The 11,824-nt window shown below is 40.2% G+C and overlaps 1 protein-coding gene across 1 annotated transcript; it reads left to right on the top strand.

The window, feature by feature from the left end:
• The first annotated feature begins 8,275 nt into the window (after positions 1–8,275).
• Positions 8,276–10,684, top strand: LOC311128477 (fibroblast growth factor 19-like). Its single transcript, XM_084160637.1, has 3 exons — positions 8,276–8,572; positions 9,427–9,530; positions 10,198–10,684. Exons 1-3 carry the CDS (start codon positions 8,356–8,358, stop codon positions 10,516–10,518), a joined length of 642 nt encoding a protein of 213 aa, XP_084016763.1. The 5' UTR covers positions 8,276–8,355; the 3' UTR covers positions 10,519–10,684.
• Positions 10,685–11,824: the final 1,140 nt, after the last annotated feature.

Here is an 11,824-nt window from a genome sequence, read left to right as displayed (position 1 = left end):
GTCACTCAGAAATAGACTTAACCTCAATAAGGTGGGGTGAGGGGGACTCAAAACGATGCACTTTCAACTGGAGTTTTATGCAAGACTAAGTGTATCATCCTGCTTAAATGTTATGTATAAGTTTGTATATCAGTTTATTTATTATGTAAAACTATTTTGTATTTGGGGGAAACAGGTCCTGACTTCAGGGGGAATTTCAGAGATCAACACATTTATTTATGTTTTTTAACTTATCAGAAGTCTGCTGCTAATAAGTGTTTGGGTAAGTGAGATTCCTTTGTTGAATTATGGTTTTCTTTGCACTGTTTATAGATAAAATATTATACAGTGACAGAGCAAAGGATACTTTTATATTACTTATTTTTCTTCTATGGAAATAACTTTTAAGTCTTAGACGGAAGTTCAAACAAGTGAAATTATATAAAATTATTGGTTTTAGAAGCAGAAGCAATTGTCCAATGGCAGGACTCTTTGTATGGCATTGGAGTCTAATTGAAACAGTATCAGCTTACTACTGGTTACAGAAAGAGCCGCGTTGAAGTCCTACCCTCTCAAATCTGTTTTTAGCTCTGCCAGGGGGTTGAACTTTGAACTTTTCTGCAGTCAATCTTTGTCAGATCTATAAGACTCTGGATAGAGAGAGGCATCTTCTTGACATTGTATAAGCAGAGAATTTGAGAGTTTAAAGGCAAGGTCAGTGTGCTGACACACAAGTCAGAAACCATAGCCATGGCTCTATAACATACAGCTTTTATGATGGGAAGTAAAAAATCAAAGTCCTCAGCAGTATGGAGGATATTTGGATCTCAAAAGGATCAGAACTCCTCCCTGAGTGCAAAAAAAGAAGCCAAGATAATGTAATGATTGTCACAGGTTATGTTTTCCCCAAGTGTGTACACCGAAAGGCTATAAATTATTTTTGGGGGAGACATGTATTGGCTCCCATTTCTTCCCATTGCCCCACTTTCCTTGTTATCTATCATCTACCTCACTTAATCAACAAACCCACCAAAAAACCTTTCTAGAGTTTGTCCTGAAGTCATTCTATTGAACCAGTTTGAGATTAGCCCCAATCTCTTCGGAGCACCATGCCATAGGCAGAAGTGCAGGCAGCCATTTCGTCCTAGTTGCGCCTTGTCACGTTTGAGCTATCTTTACCCTGTGATTTACTTTTAGAAAGGATGATCATGGTGGAAATATTTACAGACAGCTGTTAGACTGCACTATATGCTCAACCAGTAACCCTATATTTTTCTTTATATATTTTGTAAATATAACCCCTGGTAACTGGCAGAGCATAGCGAAGCTGCTTCAAAGTCTGTTATTCCTCCTTTGGGAACATTCATTCAGACTAAGGGGATTGACCAGGAGATGGTCCATGCCAGAGGGTGTCTCTCTCTCTCTATAGTCCTAGTCGGTATTTACGTAATAATAAGGAATTCCCCTCGACCACGCCCACAAATTGGGGAAAACCAACATTCTTTCCTATTGACCCCCATTGTAAAAGAAGCAACTTCGTCATCGTTTTTTTTGTCATACAGAAATAACAAAACATGCCAAAAAGCTGCTGTGTTGTTCAATGTAACCAGGTAAAAAAATCCTGACCTATGGTTCGCAATGCTCCCACGTAGGGAAATAGAGCCTGCAAGAAGAGCGCTGTGCTGTGGCTTCAGGCTATTTGGCGTGGGAGAGCGGGAAATGTGGGGACCCGGTGTCCAAGTAGGCTACACGTAGCTAAGTGTGTGGAAAACATTTCATCACAGGTAAGACATTTAACTTGTATAGTATAGTCTGTTTGTAACTCCACTCATTACTTGTAGCTGTATAGTCCGTTTGTTTGTTGTTGGTCTTGGCTAACGTTCGCTAGCCAGCACTCACTCACTCACTCGGCTGCTAGCACTGTCATGAAAAGGGGCATAAGGGAAGACCTACAATATTACGTTTTTTCTAAGTATTGAGAATGCTAGGAAGCTGGCAATGTTGAAAATTAATCTTTAGGCATGTTTTACTTTTCTTAAATGTAGTTTTGGAATTGACTAAGACAAGCAGACAACAAAAAAATTGCGTTTGAAAAAGGTAAAGTTTTTACTCTGAGCCAATAGGGTAACCTATGTACCCACCAGTTGTTTTCCCCACAAGCGGGCAGGGCCGCAACGTTCTATCAAATACCGACTGGGAGTATTAGAATAGTTCTAGATTGTACGATGGTGTTCATTCTCCTCTGAGAAGGTTCCATCTCAGGTTCAACATTCCACATACCATGGTAGTTTACAATGTACAGTACTGATTTTAGACAACTCAAACTGGAAGCGATGGCCCATTGTTCTATATTCAATATAACAATAGTAACAATAGTGTCCAAATCCTAAGAAATCTAATGAGGCGTAACTTTGAAACAGCAAATAGCTTTGCTAAATTCAGTCAATGGAAAACACATAATTTGCTACAGCAAATATCTCAGGGTGTTGTTGGTGAACTCTCTGTGTCCATGTTTAAACACCTGCTGTGGAAGTCTCTGTCTCCCATAAAACAATCCTATCCTGGATGCCATCTTCCCCTTCAAAAAGACTGGAGCACATGGCAGCCAAAATGAGTCAAGACTATGATGCTCTTGCATACCATCCAGCTCCTGAGACTGAAGAGTCAGAGAGCTATCCAATGCTGTACCTGACTTAATATTGTCACATATGACCTGGATGCTCAAACACCTGTTGGTAATATTATTTAGTCACCCAAGACATCAGGCTGCACTGCCAATCCCATAATTATTTTCCTTTGCCACAGCTGTGCCAAATGTTCCCCAATAGACTGTTTTGCATGGCTCACCATAATGTTTACAAAAGACTGAGAAGCCACTGGCAAATATTCTGTGAACCCGGTTCCATCCTCAGTAGAGGCACCTCATTTGCTTATACAGCAAGTGTACAAGCAACACAACACAATGTTCTGAAATATGCACCTTATAGACAAGACATTAGTTTGAACAATTGTTCAGACATTTCATCTATCCCTGAATCTTTCTGATGAGATGGTACAGAGACAAGAACTTAAAATGCAGAATAATTAGCATGTTTCAGTGTTAAATGTTGAAATGTTCATTATCTATTGTCTCCTATGGGTGCTTATTTCTTCCATTGCTGTGCTGTTTCTGCTCTTGGGTCTCAAGTAACACGTGTCTTTGAGTCCTGTGGTCTTGTTACTCTTGTTTCCATTGTCTTTTTTATATTTACTAGACATTATCTGTAGTTTTATACAGGTCTTGTTAAATATCTTGATGTATGTGCTGTGCACATGACTAATGCCTAACTTAAATTTGAAGTTAATAAAACTCCCAATGTTGTAAAAAATGACTCTTTCATGTCTGAACCCTTGTTAGTACAGGTCTACCAAGACTAATACTTGTTTCTGACAACATCAATTGTACAATAATTGACTGAAAGGTTTGGAAAGAAGTGTGATAACATAGGAGTTCAGAATTCCAATGGCTCTCTAACTTTTCAAACTAATGTTACATCAAATTATATTGTATCTATCGTACTACAATACACATTATTCAATGGAGAAACCAGAAATATATTTGTCAAACTGAGGAGAGGAAAGCAAGTTATGTAAATTCCAAGTTATTTATTTGTTGAACTGTCCATTTTGATAAATGCCTCTTAAAGAAAAATAGCCTTGGAAGAGTGAGACAGGTGTGGCCACTCAATACACATGTATTTCTGTCCACTGGATAGCTCGAGCTAAATGGAGCCTTGTCTTTGCCTGAAAGAATTACAGCTTTCTGCTCCAGTAAACTGAAGTTGCAATGTTTAAGGATTGTAAACAATCCCTAAAAATAGTGGCTACACTCTATCTATCTGCCTTGACTCTATTGTCTGTCAACCAAATAAACATCCATCCACCCAGGGCCAACATGTCTTTCTAGTTCAGATGTGCCTTTCAAGTTCTGTAAAACACAAAGACTTCACAGAGACAGCCAGGGGAACTTGCAACGATGTGTTCGCTAGCAGAGATGGGTAATTGAATGGTTGTTCGATGGTGCTATGTAAACTGGCAGCAAGGTGTTGGAGGATTCCAGCGAGGTAGGATGAAGGCAGCCATTCTACATTTCCAATGTGATTTTGTCCCTCTGCCACAACAGATGTCAATGAATACAAGGGGTTCAGCACTGGGGAACTGACACAAGGCATGTGATGTGAGGTAGAGTATCAAAGTCTGTTAAATAAACAGCAAAAAAATGCAAAATAAAAGTGAATATGCAGAATTGTGAACGGCATAAACAATCTCCACAAATTATGTTTTTCACTGCCAAAAGCTATTTAAGACTGACACCTGCACGCATGCACCCCCAACATATACATTATACACACCAATCAGTATTTTTAACTCCAAGATCAACAACAGTGTCCAAAGTCATCGGTGTAGATCCCAGTTGTAAAGAATGATTAAAACATCATGCTGCATTGGGATGAGGCCAGGCGTGTTGCTGACTGGCAGGGGCACCTTGAGCACTTAGTTATCTAGGCCCCCTCACAGAGTCCCTGGATTCCATGGGTATCGCACCTTCTAAGCCCCAGCTTATAGGGTTTTGCTGCTTTATCCTGCAGGCAAACACAAGCGAAGCCTGAGTCTTTAACGCTAGTGAGACTGGATCATCTCTGGGGAAAAGGGGCAATGAGAGGAGATGGATGAAGCGGGACAGGGCTCAGTTGTTCCCTACTGTCAAAACAAAAGGAGATTGTGTGGGGCTATCCCTCATAAGCACAGAACAGAGAGGATATAATGGGAATGTTTCTGGTGGTTGTTTTCTTTTACTAAGGTTGCATTATTCCCTGCTATTCAACCACAATATAGATGCTTCAGATTTACTAACTTCTCTCAAGACTTCAATAAGTGGAGTTTTGATCTATGGCACTATGACACTGTTAATGGGCTCAGACAGAGCAAACCAAAACAGTGAGGCACTGAAGCACATCAGCCAGACGCAAGGACATTCAAATAGCCACACCTGGCCTAAACCACAGGCAAACAACCGTTTGTGCTAATAAACACCTGGTGTAGTATCAGGTGACTGGCTCCTCAGTGTTACCCTTGGTTTAGCTTTATTCAGCCATGATAGTAGGCGGCATCTTTGGCAGACCGAGTGGGGTTGCAGAACTTGGCACGTGGGAGGGCATCAGAGCCAGGGCGTGTCACCCTGCTGCACATTTCAGAGACGTATTATTATATCACATAATGTTTCAGTGTAACACAGTTATTAAAACCTTGATAGTGTCTCACTTGAAATGTACTACGACACTGACTGAGTGATGGAAATGAGTATATTTTTGTTCTAAATGGCTAAAACTTAGCCAATGGCTAAAAAATTAGCCAAAACTCGACTTGAGGGTCAGTACTTTTAAGTCGAAATGCACTCCACCCATAATGTTTGCACCGCGGTGATGAGCGTGGGATATGGCTCGAAAACGTACCTCAATCCAGGGATGGAAGATGTTGCTGTACTCCTAATTATCCCATTATCCAAAATGACAAATCGAGAAGATTAAAATACTGCTCGTTTTTTATTAAACTGCCTTTTTCGTGCCCATGCTATCCTAGCTTTAGCATTTGCTAGCCTAGCATGAGAACGAAAAACGTTTAAGACATATCTCGTGCTAGTCGCCGCGGTGCAAACATTATGGGTGGTGTGATCTGTCTGGGGGTCTGGGCCTGAGGGAGTAAAGGGGTACTTAAATAGGGTGTTTGTACCCCATACTCTCTTTGTAGGGCCAGCTGTGAGGTGTCTGTTTGAGATCCTCCTGATGTTTACCTATAAAGACAAGGTACTTCAAAAGGTGCTGGAAAAACTCCCCCTCTTTCACTTCCATGCTGTGTAATGCTTTCTGTACTGGGGCATTTAGGAAATGACATGGACCATTGCCCTGTAATCAAGGGGCCGATGGTCACCATTTCAGCAGAAACAGTGGAGGCCATGGGCCACTTGCCTTAGTTCATGCACAAACACATTTCCCTGGAGCTTTAGAAAATGGTTAAGCCTATTTCTTGGGAACTAGAACATGACTTTGAGTAACACATGAGTATTATGCAGCCTATGACATCACTTGGTGTGTGTGTCAACTTGTTTAGCAGTTTTCCCAATGCACTACAAAAGCTGTGCATTCTATGCACAAAATCCATCTGCAGTTTAAGGGGGGGATGATGGTATCCTTTATATGCTCTACTCTTTTCGCTCTGAATATTTATATTGTAAGAAGGTCTATTTGAATGAGCCCCAAAAGGAGTGGCCTCAATAAATCTTGGCCAACAGGTGATCAACACTACCTTACACTATGTTATCCTATGTTCCAATAAAACTACAATATATGTATAATAACGGATAGGAGTTGCCTGCCAGTGAGTGCATTAGCAGAGCAATCAACTCTCATTTGATGGGGAATCAGGATGACCACATAGGTCAATAGTACTGTACATCAGTAGGCCTATGCATGTTACATCCTCTGCACTGCACATCACACAGAAGCCATGCATTCATTTCAGCATGACATCATTTTTCTAAAGTCTTTCACCAGACAGTTCGGCCTGGCAAGAGAGCCTAGTTTAACCGTGACTCAAGCAGTGCAATGAACATTATTCACTCATCCAAAGCATGAAGGCATTCTCTCAAATGTCACCATCAGGTCACAGCACAGGATTGCAGTGCAGGCCTTCAATTCACTGTTGTTGAGGAGGCAATTGGTCGAGGCACGCCAACTGACTCTTACTAAGAGGTTTGGAGCAAACATTCCACGAGGCCTACCACCCAGTAAACACAACATTTTTGTCGCCATTCGATCATCAGAGGGCAGAAGCCTGTGTGAGACTATGGGAATGATACTGACTGACAAGGCATACTGATCAAAAGTAAAAGACACAACAACAGCATGGCAATATGACTTTTCCTTTTCGGTATGCCTACAATTAAATGTAGCTCTAAAAGTTAAGGCTACCATCTAATGTCGTTATCCAGCCTAGGTTCCCCTACTCACCATCACTCTCTATGACCCTGAACAGACAGCTAGCCTCCGTGCAAATAAGGAAGGCACCTGCGCAGTGCACCCAATTCAAGGTGTAAAAGTGCGCAAAAGTAGGCCTATCCTATCCAGCATACGTGTAACCTTTGAAGATGTCGTTGGCGCGAACTTCACCAACCAATTGCATGTGTCAAGGTAAGACTACATGGAGCCCACAACGCTCACGAAGACGCTTTAGAATGTAAAATTGATAATGTGGTATTGTGCGCCACCTAGTGAGTATAATGACATGGACCACTGAGTGAAAATAAATCTGGTTTACAGAATAAGTAGGCTATTTATTTTAGGCAGAGCACGGTCTGTAGTGGTTAGTCATTAATCTTCAAGTAGTCTCCCGTTTAGTCGGTCAAATCATAATGTTATGAATAAAGTTAAATACATCAGTTTGATAAAAAATTCTAAACATGTATTTTGACAAATATTGTCCTACTGGAATAAGCTACCCACCGATGGACGGTCCACATAGTTTAATACTACCTGATCTGATATATTGCGCTTTGGAATGTAGGTCCTCGGCTGCATTTTCATGAATGGGGATATTTGCTCTAAATTACTGTTTAACTTTTATGTAGCCTACATTTCACATTTCACGGTCCACGGAGGAGTTTGTCAATTGACAACGCTTGCGCACTAAGCATCGGAAACCCTCGGTCAAAATTAGATAACAGAGGGGTAAATCTGTTATTTGTGCTTGTTGACCAAGTCCAACAAGGACATATATGCTCCTGTGCCAGAGCTGGTTTGAATTACACATGACTTGCAGTGTACACCTGGCATTTAGTGAAATAACTAAATGCTCCCCCTGATTGAGCAATGGCAAATTTAAAAAGGTTGTTGTTATATTATAATGACGACTGGATGGCTAAACTTTAATCCAGTAGCCTATAATTCACTTCAACTTCTCAAGACCTTATAAATCACATAGGGCTATAAATCAAATGGAGTATACATATTTAAACTAAACATATCATTATAATCAATTAATTATAATACATTATGATCATCAATGTTTTGACTTTGATAACTAAAGGCCTAACTTCTCTTATAAATCCTTGGTCGTGGCATGTGCCACCAGTCACCTATGATTTTGTTGCATGTCGAGAGGGTGTGTTACGTTGTTCCAAGAATTGGCTTTGGGAAAAGGGTTATCGATCGGACTGATAAGCAGCACATTTAAAAAGGCTGGGACATTGTCTTACTAGAAAATAGCGACAGATAGAAAGAAGGCAGAGGGTCTGGGATAATAGACAGAGAACAGCATCAGGAAAGAAAATTTGACATAGTCATGAGCAAAATGACACTTGCAGTTACTGCAGTATGCATGGTCAACATATTTTTTGCAGTTGGAGTTTGTCTGCCACTGCCAGACTCCGGGCCTCATATAGCCAACGGATGGGGACAGACGGTCCGGCTCAGACATCTGTATGCGGCCAAACACGGTTTGCACTTGCTAATCAACGAGAATGGCAAGGTGCACGGATCTCCTGAGCAGAGTTCTTACAGTAAGTAGGCTACCACTATACATAGAGCAGCAATGAAACAGTTTTATTTTGTTGAGACATAGGGGCCCTATTAACTTTGCCTTTGCTTTGCCATCTTTCAATATCACTGGCAAGGTCATTCACAATATTGATTGGAGACTGCATAACCTAAATTAATATTATGGATGGGTTGTTCTGATGAAAGAGGTGGTTACTTTTGGTTGAGCATTGTATTGGCATCCTTTGAAAAAGTCATTTGAAAACGTGTGATTATGAATTTGAAATTTGTGGATTATAAAATGGTAACTCTATTAGGTTGTACATAATACTTACATACATCAGAGATATGCCTAATAGTCAATACAATACATTTAGAAAGTGTGTAAACCTGTCTAAACTCCAAAAAGTAATATCCACTTATAACTGCACTTACTGCAGCAAAAAAGGCCACTTTGAAAGCATGGTTTGATCAGGAAGCTCACTTGAACACTCTGTGGATCTATAATTGTCATCTTAACCCTGGAGAGATCCACCGCTAGAATCCACAGAGCTAAAGCCACAACAATATCCACCTAGCCCTCTGCCTTCTCCTTCATAACATCCAAAATAAGGTCAGCTCATGACCAAATACTGAACTTTTCCCATTTCATCCCAAATTTGAGATATTATTCTGATTAAGTACAATATAAACTTATATTTCTGTCTGTTTTATATGTTTTGTCTTTGTCTTTTTATTTTATTTGTATTATCATGTGTTGTGGTTGTCTATTGGTATGTCTTTATGTATTGCTGTCACTGTTTTATTATTATTTGGAAATATAAATATATAACAATAAAAAATAAAGTAAACTGAATGACCTGTTGTGTTTATACAGGTTTGGTGGAAATCCGACCTGTAGACACAGGCTGTGTCGCAATCAAAGGAGTAGCAGCTTCGCAGTATCTCTGCATGGAAGGGAATGGAAGACTGTACGCATCCGTAAGAGCACTCACATTTGATATTTGACTGTAAAATTAACGTTCACAATGATTGGAATGACTAAAACTTCACAATTTCAGATGCAGCACCGACTTGTGAATAACAGCAATTCATAGTTTGGAGGAGCATTAATAAATCGACATTTATATAAAATTAACTTAAAAAAATTAACATACTCATTTTGAGAAAGTGTTTGTGACAGTTTAACCAATTATCTAAAAATGATCTAAAAAATCATCCTTCATCAGATGTCTATAATCTTAAGGTTTTGATATAAATGCATATAGTAAAATATAGGCAACAAAAAGATTATAGCTCATGATAGTCAAATATTTAATACCTTTCCTTGCATGAAATGTTACATTAACATTTGCATACCAGATTTAAAATACATATGGCAAATACTGAGAATTATATGGTTTATTATAGGTCATATGTCACTGCAGCAACCTTTGTCCACTGGTAGGGTATATATTTAAAAGTTAAAACCTTTTTGGAAAGGAACTGGAAAAACAACCTTGGCCTCTAGTGACTCTGTATACGCTATGCAAATAGCTCTCGAATAACTCCTGGCAGGAGTCAGTCAGGACGAAGAGGGTCTGACAAATAGCCTGTGTGTGTCACTCCATATACACTAGATGTTATTTTCTCCCTCCTCTTCCCATAGCAAACCTATATGAAAAATGACTGCTCCTTCAAGGAAAACATCCTCCCAGACGGCTACAATATTTATGTCTCCGACAAGCATGGGACCCTGGTGAGCCTGGGTGGCAGCAGGCAGAGGCTCCAAGGGCGAGACAGAGGCATTCCTGCACTGTCCCAGTTTCTGCCAAGGGTGAGCACCCTGCCCCTGGATATAACAACAGATTTGGGCTTGTCAGCCCACCCTGAGCAAGGCCCTCAGTCAGGCCTGGACATAGACACTATGGATGCCTTTGGGAAACTTTCACAGATCTCGATCCAAAGCCCCAGTTTCAATAAGAGATGAGCGACTGATGGTGCTAACATACAACCTACACTAAGAAGCTTCTATATCTACAAGGTGTCTCCAAACTCATAATTTGCACATGACATTATACACCACTCCAAACATACAGGCCCAAGAAGAACTGGATTGAAATCATTTTGTAGTATTTCTTTCTAATTTTTTTTCTTCTATTTTTTTCTTTATTTAATTTTATTTACTTTTTAGCCATATTATGTAATGAAAATACTTGATCCATGTATTTTGAAAAACAAATATGGAAATCTGTATGCACTTTTTTGTCTACATTTTTGTAGATATTTGTAAATACTTATATATTTGTACAGCTTTATATATATATATATATATATATATATATATATATATATACACAGTGGGGAGAACAAGTATTTGATACACTGCCGATTTTGCAGGTTTTCCTACTTACAAAGCATGTAGAGGTCTGTAATTTTTTATCATAGGTACACTTCAACTGTGAGAGACGGAATCTAAAACAAAAATCCAGAAAATCACATTGTATGATTTTTAAGTAATTAATTTGCATTTTATTGCATGACATAAGTATTTGATACATCAGAAAAGCAGAACTTAATATTTGGTACAGAAACCTTTGTTTGCAATTACAGAGATCATACGTTTCCTGTAGGTCTTGACCAGGTTTGCACACACTGCAGCAGGGATTTTGGCCCACTCCTCCATACAGACCTTCTCCAGATCCTTCAGGTTTCGGGGCTGTCGCTGGGCAATACAGACTTTCAGCTCCCTTTAAAGATGTTCTATTGGGTTCAGGTCTGGAGACTGGCTAGGCCACTCCAGGACCTTGAGATGCTTCTTACGGAGCCACTCCTTAGTTGCCCTGGCTGTGTGTTTCGGGTCGTTGTCATGCTGGAAGACCCAGACACGATCCATCTTCAATGCTCTTACTGAAGGAAGGAGGTTGTTGGCCAAGATCTCGCGATACATGGCCCCATCCATCCTCCCCTCAATACGGTGCAGTCGTCCTGTCCCCTTTGCAGAAAAGCATCCCCAAAGAATGATGTTTCCACCTCCATGCTTCACGGTTGGGATGGTGTTCTTGGGGTTGTACTCATCCTTCTTCTTCCTTCAAACACGGCGAGTGGAGTTTAGACCAAAAAGCTCTATTTTTGTCTCATCAGACCACATGACCTTCTCCCATTCCTCCTCTGGATCATCCAGATGGTCATTGGCAAACTTCAGACAGGCCTGGACATGCGCTGGCTTGAGCAGGGGGACCTTGCGTGCGCTGCAGGATTTTAATCCATGACGGCGTAGTGTGTTACTAATGGTT

Source organism: Coregonus lavaretus (assembly GCF_964263955.1).
Source record: "Coregonus lavaretus genome assembly, chromosome: 4".
Lineage (NCBI taxonomy): Eukaryota > Metazoa > Chordata > Actinopteri > Salmoniformes > Salmonidae > Coregonus > Coregonus lavaretus.
The sequence above is the reverse complement of the archived record's forward strand: the minus strand, read 5'-3'. Positions and strand labels throughout refer to the sequence as shown.

Excerpts from the sequence above, each read along its gene's own strand:
- LOC311128477 (XM_084160637.1), top strand. The coding sequence starts at position 8,356 with ATGAGCAAAATGACACTTGCAGTTACTGCAGTATGCATGGTCAACATA. Across the intron at positions 8,573-9,426 it reads TCCTGAGCAGAGTTCTTACA|GTTTGGTGGAAATCCGACCT; the intron begins GTAAGTAGGCTA and ends GTGTTTATACAG. Across the intron at positions 9,531-10,197 it reads ATGGAAGACTGTACGCATCC|CAAACCTATATGAAAAATGA; the intron begins GTAAGAGCACTC and ends CTCTTCCCATAG.